The following is a 12,432-nucleotide window of genomic DNA, read 5'->3' on the forward strand; positions in this document are numbered from 1 at the left end:
AAACGGTCACAGTAGGCCACTTGTCCTGAACTCCTGCCTTGCTGTTAAAAACTGAGGCAAAGAAGGTATTCAGGACCACAGCCTTTTCCTCATCTTCAGTCACAGTGTTCCCCTCCAGGTCCAATAAGAACTGGAGGTTCTTCCTGCCCTTCTTCTTATTGTTAATATATTTATAAAATTGCTTTTTATTATCTTTGACAGAGATGGCCAGCTTAAGTTCCAACTGGGCCTTTGCCTCTCTAATTTTATTCCTACATAATCTAACAGCTTCCTTGAACATACCTCGAGAAGCCTTCCCCTCCTTCCAAAGGTGATACAGCCTCTTTTTTGCCCTTAAATCCTCCAGGAGCTGCTTGCTCATCCAGGCCGGTCGCCTTCCCCACTGGCTCATCTTTTGGCACATGGGAACTGCCAGTTCCTGTGCCTTCAAGAGGTCCTTGTTGAAGTAGGCCCAATCAGCCTGGACCCCTCGGTTCTTGAGGGATGGTACCCAGGGAATTTTACAAATAAATCTTTTAAACAGGCTGAAGTTTGACCTCCGGAAGTCCAAGGTGAAGGTTCTGTTGGTGCTCCTCCCTATCTCCCTGCATACTGAAAACTTCACTATCTTGTGGTCACTGAACCCTAGGCAGCCTCCCACAATCACATCTCCCACCAGCCCTTCTCTATTGGACTACAGCAGGAAAAGCAGAGCCTGGCCTCTGGTAGGCTCACTTAACAGCTGCGTCAGGAAGCAGTCCTCCATTCACTCCAGGAATCTTCTGGACTGCCTCCTCTCTGCTGAATTAGGTTTCCAGCAGATATCTGGCAGGTTGAAGTCACCCACAAGGACAAGATCTGATGATCTTGAGACAGCCTCCAATTGCTTGTAGAATAATTCGTCAGCCTCCTCATCCTGGTTGGGTGGTCTGTAACAGACTCCAATCAGGATGTCATATTTGTTAGGCTGCCCTCTGATTTTAACCCACAGGCTCTCAATTCCTTCATTTTCCACCTCAAGTTCAGTGGCAGAGAGTGACTCCCTAATATGCACAGCCACCCCTCCCCCTCTTCTCCCTCACCTGTCTCTCCTAAAGAGCCTGTAACCCCCCCAATGCAGCACTCCAATCATGGGTGTTATCCCACCATGTTTCTGAGATGGCAAGTACATCATAGTCACCCTGGTGCACCAGGACTTCCAGCTTCTCTTGCTTATTGCCCATGCTGCATGCATTGGTGTACATGCACTTCAGCTGGGCTCCCTACTTCTTCTTCTTCTTTTATTATATGGGTCTGCAATAGTCCTCTGTAGAGAAATACATGCTACCACAGATGTATTAAACTATAGTGTCTGTCTGGGATCCCTCCATAAATACCAATTTGAAGTAAAAATCTGCAACAGTTTAGTTTTCAGGTAAAATAATGTGTCATATCAGGGTTAATCTTTATTTTTACATTTGTGTCAAAAGAGAAAGAGGAAAATTTGAAAGCACCGTCATGTGAATTAAGCCATAAGCATAGGCACATGGAATAAAAGCATTTACTGCTCACAAGTTTCATGCCAACTCAGGTTTTCATGCATTTATCTGAAATTATTATATGCTTTTCTGTTTCTGTTTTTCTTTCTATTAATATACGCCTGTAAAACATTACATTGTGGAAAACTACTCTGGTTCATTTTTATGTAGGTATGTTTTGTGTGTTTTGGTACATTATTTAGCAAAAACTATGAACTCGCATGTTAAGCTGTGGTGGTTTGTCCCTGACTGGGGGCCACATGCCCACCAAAGCTACTCTATCACTTACCCTCTCACATGGGCAGGGGAGAGGGAAAATAAAACAAAATCACAGAGGCCAAGACAGAAGCAATTTGATAAAAAATAAAGCCAAAGAAAAGGCCACATGAGGAAGCAAAAGCAAACAAATATGTCATTCTCCACATCCCATTAAGCCATATGATGTTCGATCAGTCCTGACAAGTAAGGTTTCAACACATGTAGCAGTCGCTCCAGAGGAGAGTTGCCATCAGTGGATGACCCCACACTTCCTGCTTTCACTAGCTTTTATATCTGAGCTGATGTCATATGGCATGGGATATCCCTCTGGTCAGTTTGGGTCAGCTGGCCCAGCTGTGTCCCCTCCCAAAATATTGCCCATGCCTCAGTGTTCTCTTGGTGTGGGGGAATATTGGAAACATACAGCCTTGTTGCTCAGCTCAGCAGTAGCCAACACACTGCTGTGTTATCAACACCCAGTTAACAGGACTGCAAAACACAGCACTAGAAAGATGCTCTGGGGAGAATTAACTCCAGCTCAGCCAAACCAAATATATAAAGAAAAGCTATTTAGTGGATGACATTATTTTCCTTCTTTTGCCTTTTTTTTCACCTTTTGCTTGCATAAAAGACAAGTTGAATAACAATAATAAAAAGCAATAGGTAAGATATAAATGCTTATAAATGAAAAATTGAGTTTGCTTTACATAAATGAAAAATTGAGTTTGCTTTACAGTTTTATAAAATGTTAACAATTTTAAATTCATTGCTTAAAACTAATGTCAGCAATTTAGGTGGACAGGGCTATGATTCTCACAAGTATTGTGAAGCTTCATGACTGCACTATTTTTATTGATGTAAATTGGCAAAATACATAGTTTCAGATATCTTCATGATTAAAGTCTCAACAAATATCCATTCATCTGGTTCACATTCATTAAAGCAGAAAGAGAATAACACAGTTTTATCTCATGAAGAACTAACAATCTAATATTCAAGGCAAATTATGAACAAAAGAGAAATTATTTTTGTTTGCTTTCTTGCTTTTCAGGATTAGGCACAACATTGCTGCTATAAACAAGACTGCTGTCCAAGTGTTTGAAATTCCATATTACACCTTCCCTTGGTGGATTAGAAATCATGGAAAGAGGCAGAACAGTACTTCTAAGTCTAAAATACCGGTATGAACAGAGCTGTTCTTTTATTTATGATGGAATCTGCTTTTAAAGAGAAACATATTCCAGCTACAGATTGCCATTTGTCTGAACTGCCAACTGTCTAAATGTATGACTGAGACTTTTTGTAATAGTTTTATCTTGTGATTCCCTGTTGCAGAGATTTATTGACTAACATAAATTCTGTTATGCAATTATTCTGCAACTAAAATGTCATACATCAGTCTCTGCCTCTCTTGTTGGAGTTGCTCCATTTTAAATAAATACATATTCACTAGGCAAGAACAAATGAATGTTTGCCTCTATACACCACTGATTAAGGCACTTCCTTGAGAAATATGAGTCAGACTGAAGCTGTGACTCCAACTGTTATTTCTACAAAGTGGAACAGCTCCAGCCTGCCCTTTGACTTTTAGAAGCTTTGATAGATTGCATGTCACTTAGCAGTATTTGAATCACAGTTTTAAATTGGGTTAATAAGGAATAACTTGACGTTATGTGCCTCATAACCCAAGGATAATTGGACATATTGGGAGAGAAGAAGGACTCAGTACTTTTCTACAATAGTAACCAAAATATTTTGTGTTTCCAGAAATTTCAAAAATATAAAGAAATATAATCAAATTAAATTTTTCATTAAACTGCATTTTATCTCTCTCCACAGAAATATATATTGTTTTGAAAAGTTGTAGTTAATACAATCTTTTAGAAATATTTTTCAATTATAAGAATGCTTTTTGAGCCCCTTATTCATTATTATTATGTGAATATATAATTTTAATTATATATGTAAAGTGTATATGTGATAATTGCTAAAAATTCTCTACCTATAGCCTGTCAAGAAAAGTGGTTTAATATTAATACAAAACCACCCAGAAATATGGAACTTTACTGTACACCTATTGTAAATGTATCACTCTTCAGATGTCATGCAGTCTTTATGATGGTTAAAGTTTGTGAGCAAAGAGGCATTTGGCTATTTAAATGATAATGTAATTTCATTGCTAATATTATATAAATACATATTATTAAATATACTTATGGAGAATTCACATGTATTTGTATACATAATTCCTTTCTGAAGTCTTAGAAAGGTGCTTGCTCTCACTAGCTCCTTTTTTTAGTTTTTCTTTGGATGGGGAAAGGATTAGCAGAGATACCTGTGGTGAAATAGTCTGCCTTAAACACGACTTAAGATATCTATAAAATAAACTTATACCTAAGCACACTATCTGGCTCAGAGAGTGGTCAATGGAAGGATATGAGTACCTACTGTTCAATTTATATAACCCATTTTAGGCCTGAATATTAGGGTCAGATAAGTCACAGCCTGAAAGAGGCATTGCTTTTGTTATAAAACACATCTAGATGGACAACTTAAGGCATGCCCGGTCTGCAAACTACTGTTAAGATGAGCCAGATGTTCTCTTCGCTTGGCAAAAGTAAGTGTACAGAAAAGATTGGTTCTCGTTAGTCCCATTTTGGTTTATTGGTTTCATACTGTTTGTTTAACATGTCTAAGTAATTCTGTCTGATGGTTAGGTATGACATTTTCTGTATACAGTGCACTAAAGAGGCTGTTTAGTACATAATGGTCTTATGATTATTACAGAATAGAAATATTTCAAGGAATAAAAGTCATCAATTTACCCAGTGGTTCATGGAGAAGTGGCATTTTACCCTTGGGTAAAATGCTTGTTATTCCACCACAAAAAGTGGTATGACACATACATATATTAGAAGTATATAGAATGTGATTACCTGTAGGTAATTTACAGTACTCAGGCTCATATGAAATAGTCCTGATTTAAAATTGTTTTCTTAATTAAATAATATACAAATCTGTGACAATTGTAATACAGATGTTACCTTGAAAACGTCTAGAAATAGACATAACAAAAAAATATTTCAACTTACAGACCATCACAGTATCACAGTATCACAGTATCACAGTATCACTTAGGTTGGAAAGGACCTCGAGGATCATCGAGTCCAACCTGACACTGCAGACCCCATGACTAGACCATGGCACCAAGTGCCACGTCCAATCTCCCCTTGAACGCCTCCAGGGTCGATGACTCAACCACCTCCCTGGGCAACCCATTCCAATGCCGAATGACTCGCTCGGTGAAGAACTTCCTCCTCACCTCGAGTCTGAACCTCCCCTGGCGCAGCTTGAGACTGTGTCCCCTTGTTCTGGTGCTGGTTGCCTGGGAGAAGAGGCCAACTCCCTCCTGGCTACAACCACCCTTCAGGTAGTTGTAGAGGGCAATAAGGTCACCCCTGAGCCTCCTCTTCTCCAGGCTAAACAATCCCAGCTCCCTCAGCCTCTCCTCATAGGGCTTGTGTTCAAGGCCTCTCACCAGCCTTGTTGCCCTTCTCTGGACACGCTCAAGTGTCTCAATGTCCTTCTTAAACTGAGGAGCCCAGAACTGGACACAGTACTCAAGGTGCGGCCTAACCAGAGCAGAGTACAGGGGCACTATGACCTCCCTGCTCCTGCTGGCCACACTATTCCTAATGCAGGCCAGAATGCTATTGGCCCTCCTGGCCACCTGAGCACACTGCTGGCTCATATTCAGGTGGCTGTCGATCAGCACACCCAGGTGCCTCTCTGTCTGGGAGCTCTCCAGCCACTCCGACCCCAGCCTATACCTCTGCATGGGATTGCCATAGCCAAAGTGCAGCACTCGGCACTTGGACTTGTTGAAAGCCATCCCATTGGCCTCTGCCCATCTTTCCAGTCGGTCGAGGTCCCTCTGCAGAGCCTTTCTACCCTCTAATTGACTAACATCTGCCCCTAACTTTGTGTCATCTGCAAACTTGCTGATGACTGACTCTACCCCTTCATCCAGATCATCAACGAATATGTTGAAGAGGACAGGGCCCAGCACTGATCCCTGGGGGACACCACTGGTGACTGGCCTCCAGCTGGATGCGGCACCGTTCACGACCACTCTCTGGGCCCGGCCCTCCAGCCAGTTCCTAACCCAGCACAGAGTGTAGTGGTCCAATCCACAGGCTGACAGCTTAGTCAGCAGTTTGCTGTGGGGGACGGTGTCAAAGGCCTTGCTGAAGTCTAGGTAGACCACATCCACAGGCCTCCCCACATCCACCAGGCGGGTCACCTGATCATAGAAAGAGATCAGGTTGGAGAGGCAGGATCTGCCCTTCCTGAATCCATGTTGGCTGGACCTGAGCCCTTGGCCATCCTTCAGGTGCGCAGTTATTGCTGCCAGGATAATCTGCTCCATCACTTTCCCTGGCACTGAGGTCAGGCTGACTGGCCTGTAGTTTCCAGGTTCCTCCATCCGACCCTTCTTGTGGATGGGGACCACGTTGGCCAGTTTCCAGTCATCTGGGACCTCACCGGTGAGCCAGGACTGGAGGAAAATGATGGAGAGTGGCCTAGCTAGCACATCCGCCAGCTCTCTCAGCACCCTAGGATGGATCCCATCTGGTCCCATGGACTTGTGGATATCCAAGTGGCTCAGCAGGTCCCGAACTAACTCCTCATGGATTTCCAGGGTATTACTCTGCTCCCCGACCCCAACGCCCAGCTCCGGAGACCACTCGTCCTGAACTCCTGCCTTGCTGTTAAACATTGAGGTAAAGAAGGTGTTCAGGACCTCAGCTTTATCCTCATCCTCAGTAACTGTGTTCCCCTCCAGGTCCACTAGGGAGTTCAGGTTCTTCCTGCCCTTCTTCTTATTGTTAATATATTTATAAAAATGCTTTTTATTATCTTTGACTGAGGTGGCCAGCTTCAGTTCCAGCTGGGCCTTAGCCTCCCTAATTTTATTCCTACATAATCTAACAGCTTCCTTGAACATACCTCGAGAAGCCTTCCCCTCCTTCCAAAGGTGATACAGCCTCCTCTTCCCCCTTAAATCCTCCAGGAGCTGCTTGCTCATCCAGGCTGGTCGCCTTCCCCGCCGGCTTGCCTTCCGGCACATGGGAACCGCCAATTCCTGTGCCTTCAAGAGCTCCTGTTTGAAGTAGGTCCAACCCTCCTGAACCCCTTGGTTCATGAGGGCTGGTACCCAGGGGACTTTGCAGACAAGTTTTTTAAATAGGCTGAAGTTCGCCCTTCGGAAGTCCAAGGTGGAGGTTCTGTTGGTGCTCCTCCCAATCTCCCTGCATAATGAAAATTTCACTATCTCGTGGTCACTGCACCCTAGGCAGCCTCCCACGATCACATCTCCCACCAGCCCTTCCCTATTGCAGAACAGCAGGTCAAGCAGAGCCTGTCCCCTGGTAGGCTCGCTTAACAGCTGTGTCAGGAAGCAGTCCTCCATTCGCTCCAGGAATCTTCTGGACTGCCTCCTCCCTGCTGAATTAAGTTCCCAGCAGATATCTGGGAGGTTGAAGTCACCAACAAGGACAAGATCAGATGATCTTGAGACAGCCTCCAGTTGCTTGTAGAACAACTCATCAGCCGCCTCATCCTGGTTGGGTGGTCTGTAACAGATTCCAATCAGGATGTCAGACTTGTTAGGTTGTCCTCTGATTTTGACCCACAGGCTCTCAACTACCTCATCTTCCACCACAAGTTGTGTGGCAGAGATTGACTCTCTAATATACAGAGCCACCCCTCCTCCTCTTCTCCCTCGCCTGTCCCTCCTAAAGAGCCTGTAACCCCCCATTGTAGCACTCCAATCGTGGGTGCTGTCCCACCAAGTTTCTGAGATGGCGACTACATCATAGTCGCCCTGATGGATTAGGACCTCCAACTCCTCTTGCTTGTTGCCCAGGCTGCGTGCATTGGTGTACATGCATCGCAGCTGGGTTCCTGACTTCTCAACTGACCCTACCTTGCGCCCTACTCTTACCTCTGCAGAGGGACCGATTGCCTCACCCACCCCCTTCAGACCTAGTTTAAAGCCCTCCTAATGAGCCCTGCCAACTCCAGTGCCAGGACTCTTTTACCCCTTCTAGATAGATGCACCCCATCAGGACCCAGCAGGTCAGGTGCAGTGAAAGTTGCCCCGTGGTCATAGAACCCAAAGTTCTGCCGCTGGCACCATCCCCTGAGCCAATTGTTGATGGTGTGGGTTCTCCCATTCCTCTCAGTGTACACCCCTGACACTGAAGGAATTGAGCAGAACACCACTTGAGCTCCTGCCCCATCAATCAATTGTCCAAGGGCCCTGAATTCCTTCTTAATTGTCCTAGTGCCCTTCCTGTCAATCTCATCACTCCCAGCCTGTATTACCATCAGAGGGTAATAGTCAGTGGGCTGGATTAATTCAGGGAATCTCTTCGCAATGTCCCTAACCCCTGCCCCTGGTAGGGAGCAGACCTCCCTGTGGGATGGGTCGGGACGACATATGGGTCCCTCAGTACCCCCCAGGAGAGAGTCCCCAACAACTATAACCCTTCTCCCTTTCTTTGTGGAGCTAGTCGTTATAGCCGGTGGGGACCGCTTGGGCTTAGGCTTCCCCCCAGAGCCGGCCGTTACAGCTGGTGGGGTCCGCTTGGCCTTAGGCTCCCCTCTGGATGGCTGCTCTTCAGCCTCAGCCCTCTCATCCTTACTGCCCTCAGCCTGCAGGGCCTCATACTTATTATGCAAGGGCAGAGGAGGAGGAGGAGAGGGTCGGGGTGGATTTCTCTTGCCACCCCTGGCAGGGACCCGTATCCATCCCTCTCTGCCTCCAGAAACCCTTCCCTCAGCAGGGGAGATCTGCAGAGCCTTCTCCCGCAAGTCTAACTCCCTTTCGCTTTCCCTTATGGTCCTTAGCCTAGCTACCTCCTCCTTCAGCTCGGCCACTTCATCCTTCAGCTCTGCCACCATGCTGAGGAGAAAATTCACCTGCTCACACCGGACACAGGTGTCCTCTCCCTCCCCCTCTATTCCAAGTGCCAGGCTGAAGCACTCTCTGCAGCTGACAGCCTGGACTCCAGCATGTTGGTGAAACAGCTCTGTCTGGGCAGACGCTGCTTTTTTACCCTTCGTCCGAGTGACGACCATGATGCAATGTTTAAGGTTCGGGTTTTCTGTTTGGGATTTTTTTTTTTTTTTTTTTTTTTTTTTTTTTTTTCTGTCACCCGGCTGCTAGCCTAGCTACTGAGCCAAAATGGCGCCGCGCGCACAGCCCGGGCGGCTTTTAAAAACTGCCGCGGCTGACGTCAGGCTCCCGTGACCCGTGCAGGCTCTCGTGAGCACGATCCTGCCGGCTCCTCCCCCTACTAGCAGTCCTCCCGACCCGCGAAGCCCCGAAAGGAAAGCAAAAGCAAAAGAAAAACCCCGAGAAACTCACAGCTTAAGCGGAGCGGTTCCGGACGAGCGGTCCCGATCAGCTACTGAGCCAAAATGGCGCCGCGCGCACAGCCCGGGCGTGTCTCGTTAGGCACTAAATGATTCTACTCTTGTGGTTTTAATGTATGTTAATAAAACTTATTTTATTTTTAAATACTCCCCCATTTTAAGCTACTTTGTTGTGAGTTAATTTATAAGACCAGTATTGCCTCCAGTTAATTTATTTCTGTGATTGGCTTAATTGCCTTTAGTAGACTTTATTACCGATATCTAATTAAAAAAAAATAATCAAAGTTTCTGCACTGGTAAGAACTTAAAAATGCAAATCAACACAGAGGTAAATTTTATTTTATATTAATATATTTCAAGTTATTCTGTTTTTTTAAAATATGACTTGTAAAGCTCATTTTAAGATTTGCTAAAGAAATTAAATGAGAAAATGAATGTGTGACTGATTCCTTAATTTTAACACCTACTAGAAGGTACATTCTCTCAGCAGTCCCTTAAATAAAAATGATAGGTTTCATTACAGTATGTTCAGAGCCTGCTTTATGGCTATGAAGTCTAGGTAGGATGAATTAAGAGCTTGTTTATTGATTCCTGTCAAAAATAGGCATGATTCTAGTGCTGGTCTACTATACAGAGCATGGAGGAAATACAAATAAACCACATCAGGAACTGGAGGCAACATAACTCTGTTATCTGTATTACTTCTGTACACACTGGACAAATTAGTGTCTAATCCTAATCAGTTGTACAGTTGTGCAGTTGCTATGTTGTATGTTAGTGATACAGTATGTTAATGCAAAAATCTGTAGCACTGTAGCAGCATTAAGGTATATCTCACCAAAGCAGATGGAAGTTTACACATCTGATTTACTTTACTGCTGAAAATCCTCAGCAAAAGGAGTGCAAGGGTAGGAATGAAGCTGCAGTAAAGCATAGAGAGTGCAAAAGATAACAAATCTTGGACAATCAAATCACAGACAAAGTCTAGTAGGGCAGGTCTCTGTGCATGAGATTTGATAGGTCATGCACAGTGAGAACCAATAGTAGGATATTGAGGAACTGGAAGACATATACATTGTAGAGCCTTATATCACATACATATGTATGTATGTATGGATGGATGATTGATAGATAGATAGATAGATAGATAGATAGATAGATAGATAGATAGATAGATAGATAGATAGATAGATAGGTTGAGTTTTACTGTCCTACAGTTTGGAACATGATTCCTAATAAGCAACACTTGAAATGAGCATATTTTTGATGCACTCAGATGCCTAGTAGGTAATTAGTACAATTTTACTGAGAGAGAATAAACAAAGAGCTGGTAATTTATATTAAAATATGCTAGCACTGCTATTTCTAAAATGACAGAAATAAATCATTCCTATTATCCTGTAATTAAATGGAAAGCTAGTTCAAGCTTCCACTGTACAGTCTTCTAATTAAAGGAGATATTGTCCTCCTCAGTAGTTCAATATTTAAGAGAAAGCCACCGTAGGCAAGTGGCTGCCACCAGGATTTTAACCTGTGAGTCACATAGTCATAGCATTAAACAACTTTAATAACTGACACAGGTTTAGGAAAGTTGTTACTGCAATAAACTGATCATCTAAACTCAGTATTTAAGAGAGTGCTATCCTGAATTATACTGACACAGATTTCTGAATGCAGTATTACTGTTCCTGAAGACCAAGACAAAAATTATTTTCTCTTCATTTAAAACTAATGAGATTGGACCAAATATTTTTGAAACTCAGGTAGTAAAATATAGACTTAATTGTTATTAAAAACATACAAACAACGGAATTAAAATATTTTCTTGGATCTCCATTTCTGTAACAGTTTGTGGGGAAGGAGTGCTGAATGAGTTTGGGTAGGTTAATGATATTTGGGTTTGGTTCTTTGTTTGATTTTGCTTTCATTGTTGTTTTATCCACTTTGTGAAGTTAAAGAGGAAACCAACAATAAAAGAATGTATTCTTTATTGGTGGTGCATATCATAGTATCATAGGATCATACATCTGTGTGGTGGTGGTATCTATAGAAAAACTCAATAGCAAACTGACAGTGTATTTCATCAATTCTACACCAATCTTTCCTTCTTGAAACCACAGTGATTTTTTTTTTTAAGTAAAAAAAAAAGCCAACAACAAACACAACCACAAAAAAAAAACCCTGCTAGAAAAAATGTTTGATTGGTTTTTTTAGCATGGAATAGCTTCTTCTTCAGCAGAACATGAGTGCTTGTTTAAAGCCTGGAAATGACAATATTGTCTGGAGCAGTGACAGGTATCTAATCTTGTCAGTTCACTAGCACAAACAGGTGCATTCCCCTCCTGGATTTCTAATATGCTACAGTAATCAGAAAGAGCTTCAGAAATAGCAACTTCTAGCTGTCATATGGCTGGAACTACCTGTCTCACAAATCAGAACCTACCTCTCTAAAGGACATTAGTGCAGCTCTTTCTCTGAGGTTATCTAAAATGATACTGTTGCCTAGGCCTCTTGCTAAGCATCACTTAGAAAAAGGCTATAAACAGTCATATTATCTGCAGTGACTTGTCTGATTTTAGTCATATTTAAATATTATTTCCTTCTTGAATTTGTCCATTACAGCTGTCACTACTAATATTTGTAAAAAGAACACTTTCATACATGTTAATTATTTCCAGATAACCGATCACATCTACGGAAGAAAAATATATCAGTGTCTAAAGAATAAAAATTCCTTGGTTTGAAAATCACCAAAGTGTACTGAGAAAGAAATTTTTACCTTGCTTTGTCTTTACTGGTAGTCCAAAATGAACCAAAAAGGGATGAAGGACAGACTTACCACTCATTAATACCAGCCATTTGTGCACAAAAGAGCACTGTTTTGCTTATTTAAGAAAATAATACAAATGGATGTCATCTAGATTTTCAAACTAAGACAAAGTCATATGAACAAAGCAAACAACAGGAGATTCAGGATATACTTAGGTTGACTGATTGGACAGATGGGCAGAGTCCAACATGATGGCATTCAACAAATCCAAGTGCCGAGTGTTGCACTTTGGCCACAGCAACCCCATGCACACCTGCAGGCTTGGGTCGAAGTGCCTGGAGAGCTGCCAAACAGAGAGGGACCTGGGGGTGCTGATTGACAGCTGCCTAAACATGAGCCACCAGTGTGCCCAGGTGGCCAAGAAGGCCAATGGCATCCTGGCCTGCATTAGGAATAGTGTGGCCA

The 12,432-nt window shown here is 43.1% G+C and overlaps 1 protein-coding gene across 1 annotated transcript in view; it reads right to left on the minus strand.

The window, feature by feature from the left end:
* Nucleotides 1-5,712: 5,712 nt before the first annotated feature.
* The window catches only part of LOC137444923 (uncharacterized), a gene marked incomplete at its 3' end in the record, with an annotated part of 33,377 nt that continues 26,657 nt past the window's right edge, over nucleotides 5,713-12,432 (minus strand). The window contains exons 5-6 of the mRNA XM_068146149.1: nucleotides 9,190-9,271; nucleotides 5,713-6,523 (exon numbers count right to left, since the gene is read on the minus strand). Of these exons, the coding sequence (XP_068002250.1) occupies nucleotides 5,713-6,523; nucleotides 9,190-9,271 (893 nt within the window). The remainder of the gene's footprint in view (nucleotides 6,524-9,189; nucleotides 9,272-12,432) is intronic.

This window comes from Melanerpes formicivorus, unplaced genomic scaffold, assembly GCF_026170545.1.
Source record: "Melanerpes formicivorus ecotype bairdi unplaced genomic scaffold, bMelFor1.0.p_v2 SCAF_1, whole genome shotgun sequence".
Taxonomy (NCBI): domain Eukaryota; kingdom Metazoa; phylum Chordata; class Aves; order Piciformes; family Picidae; genus Melanerpes; species Melanerpes formicivorus.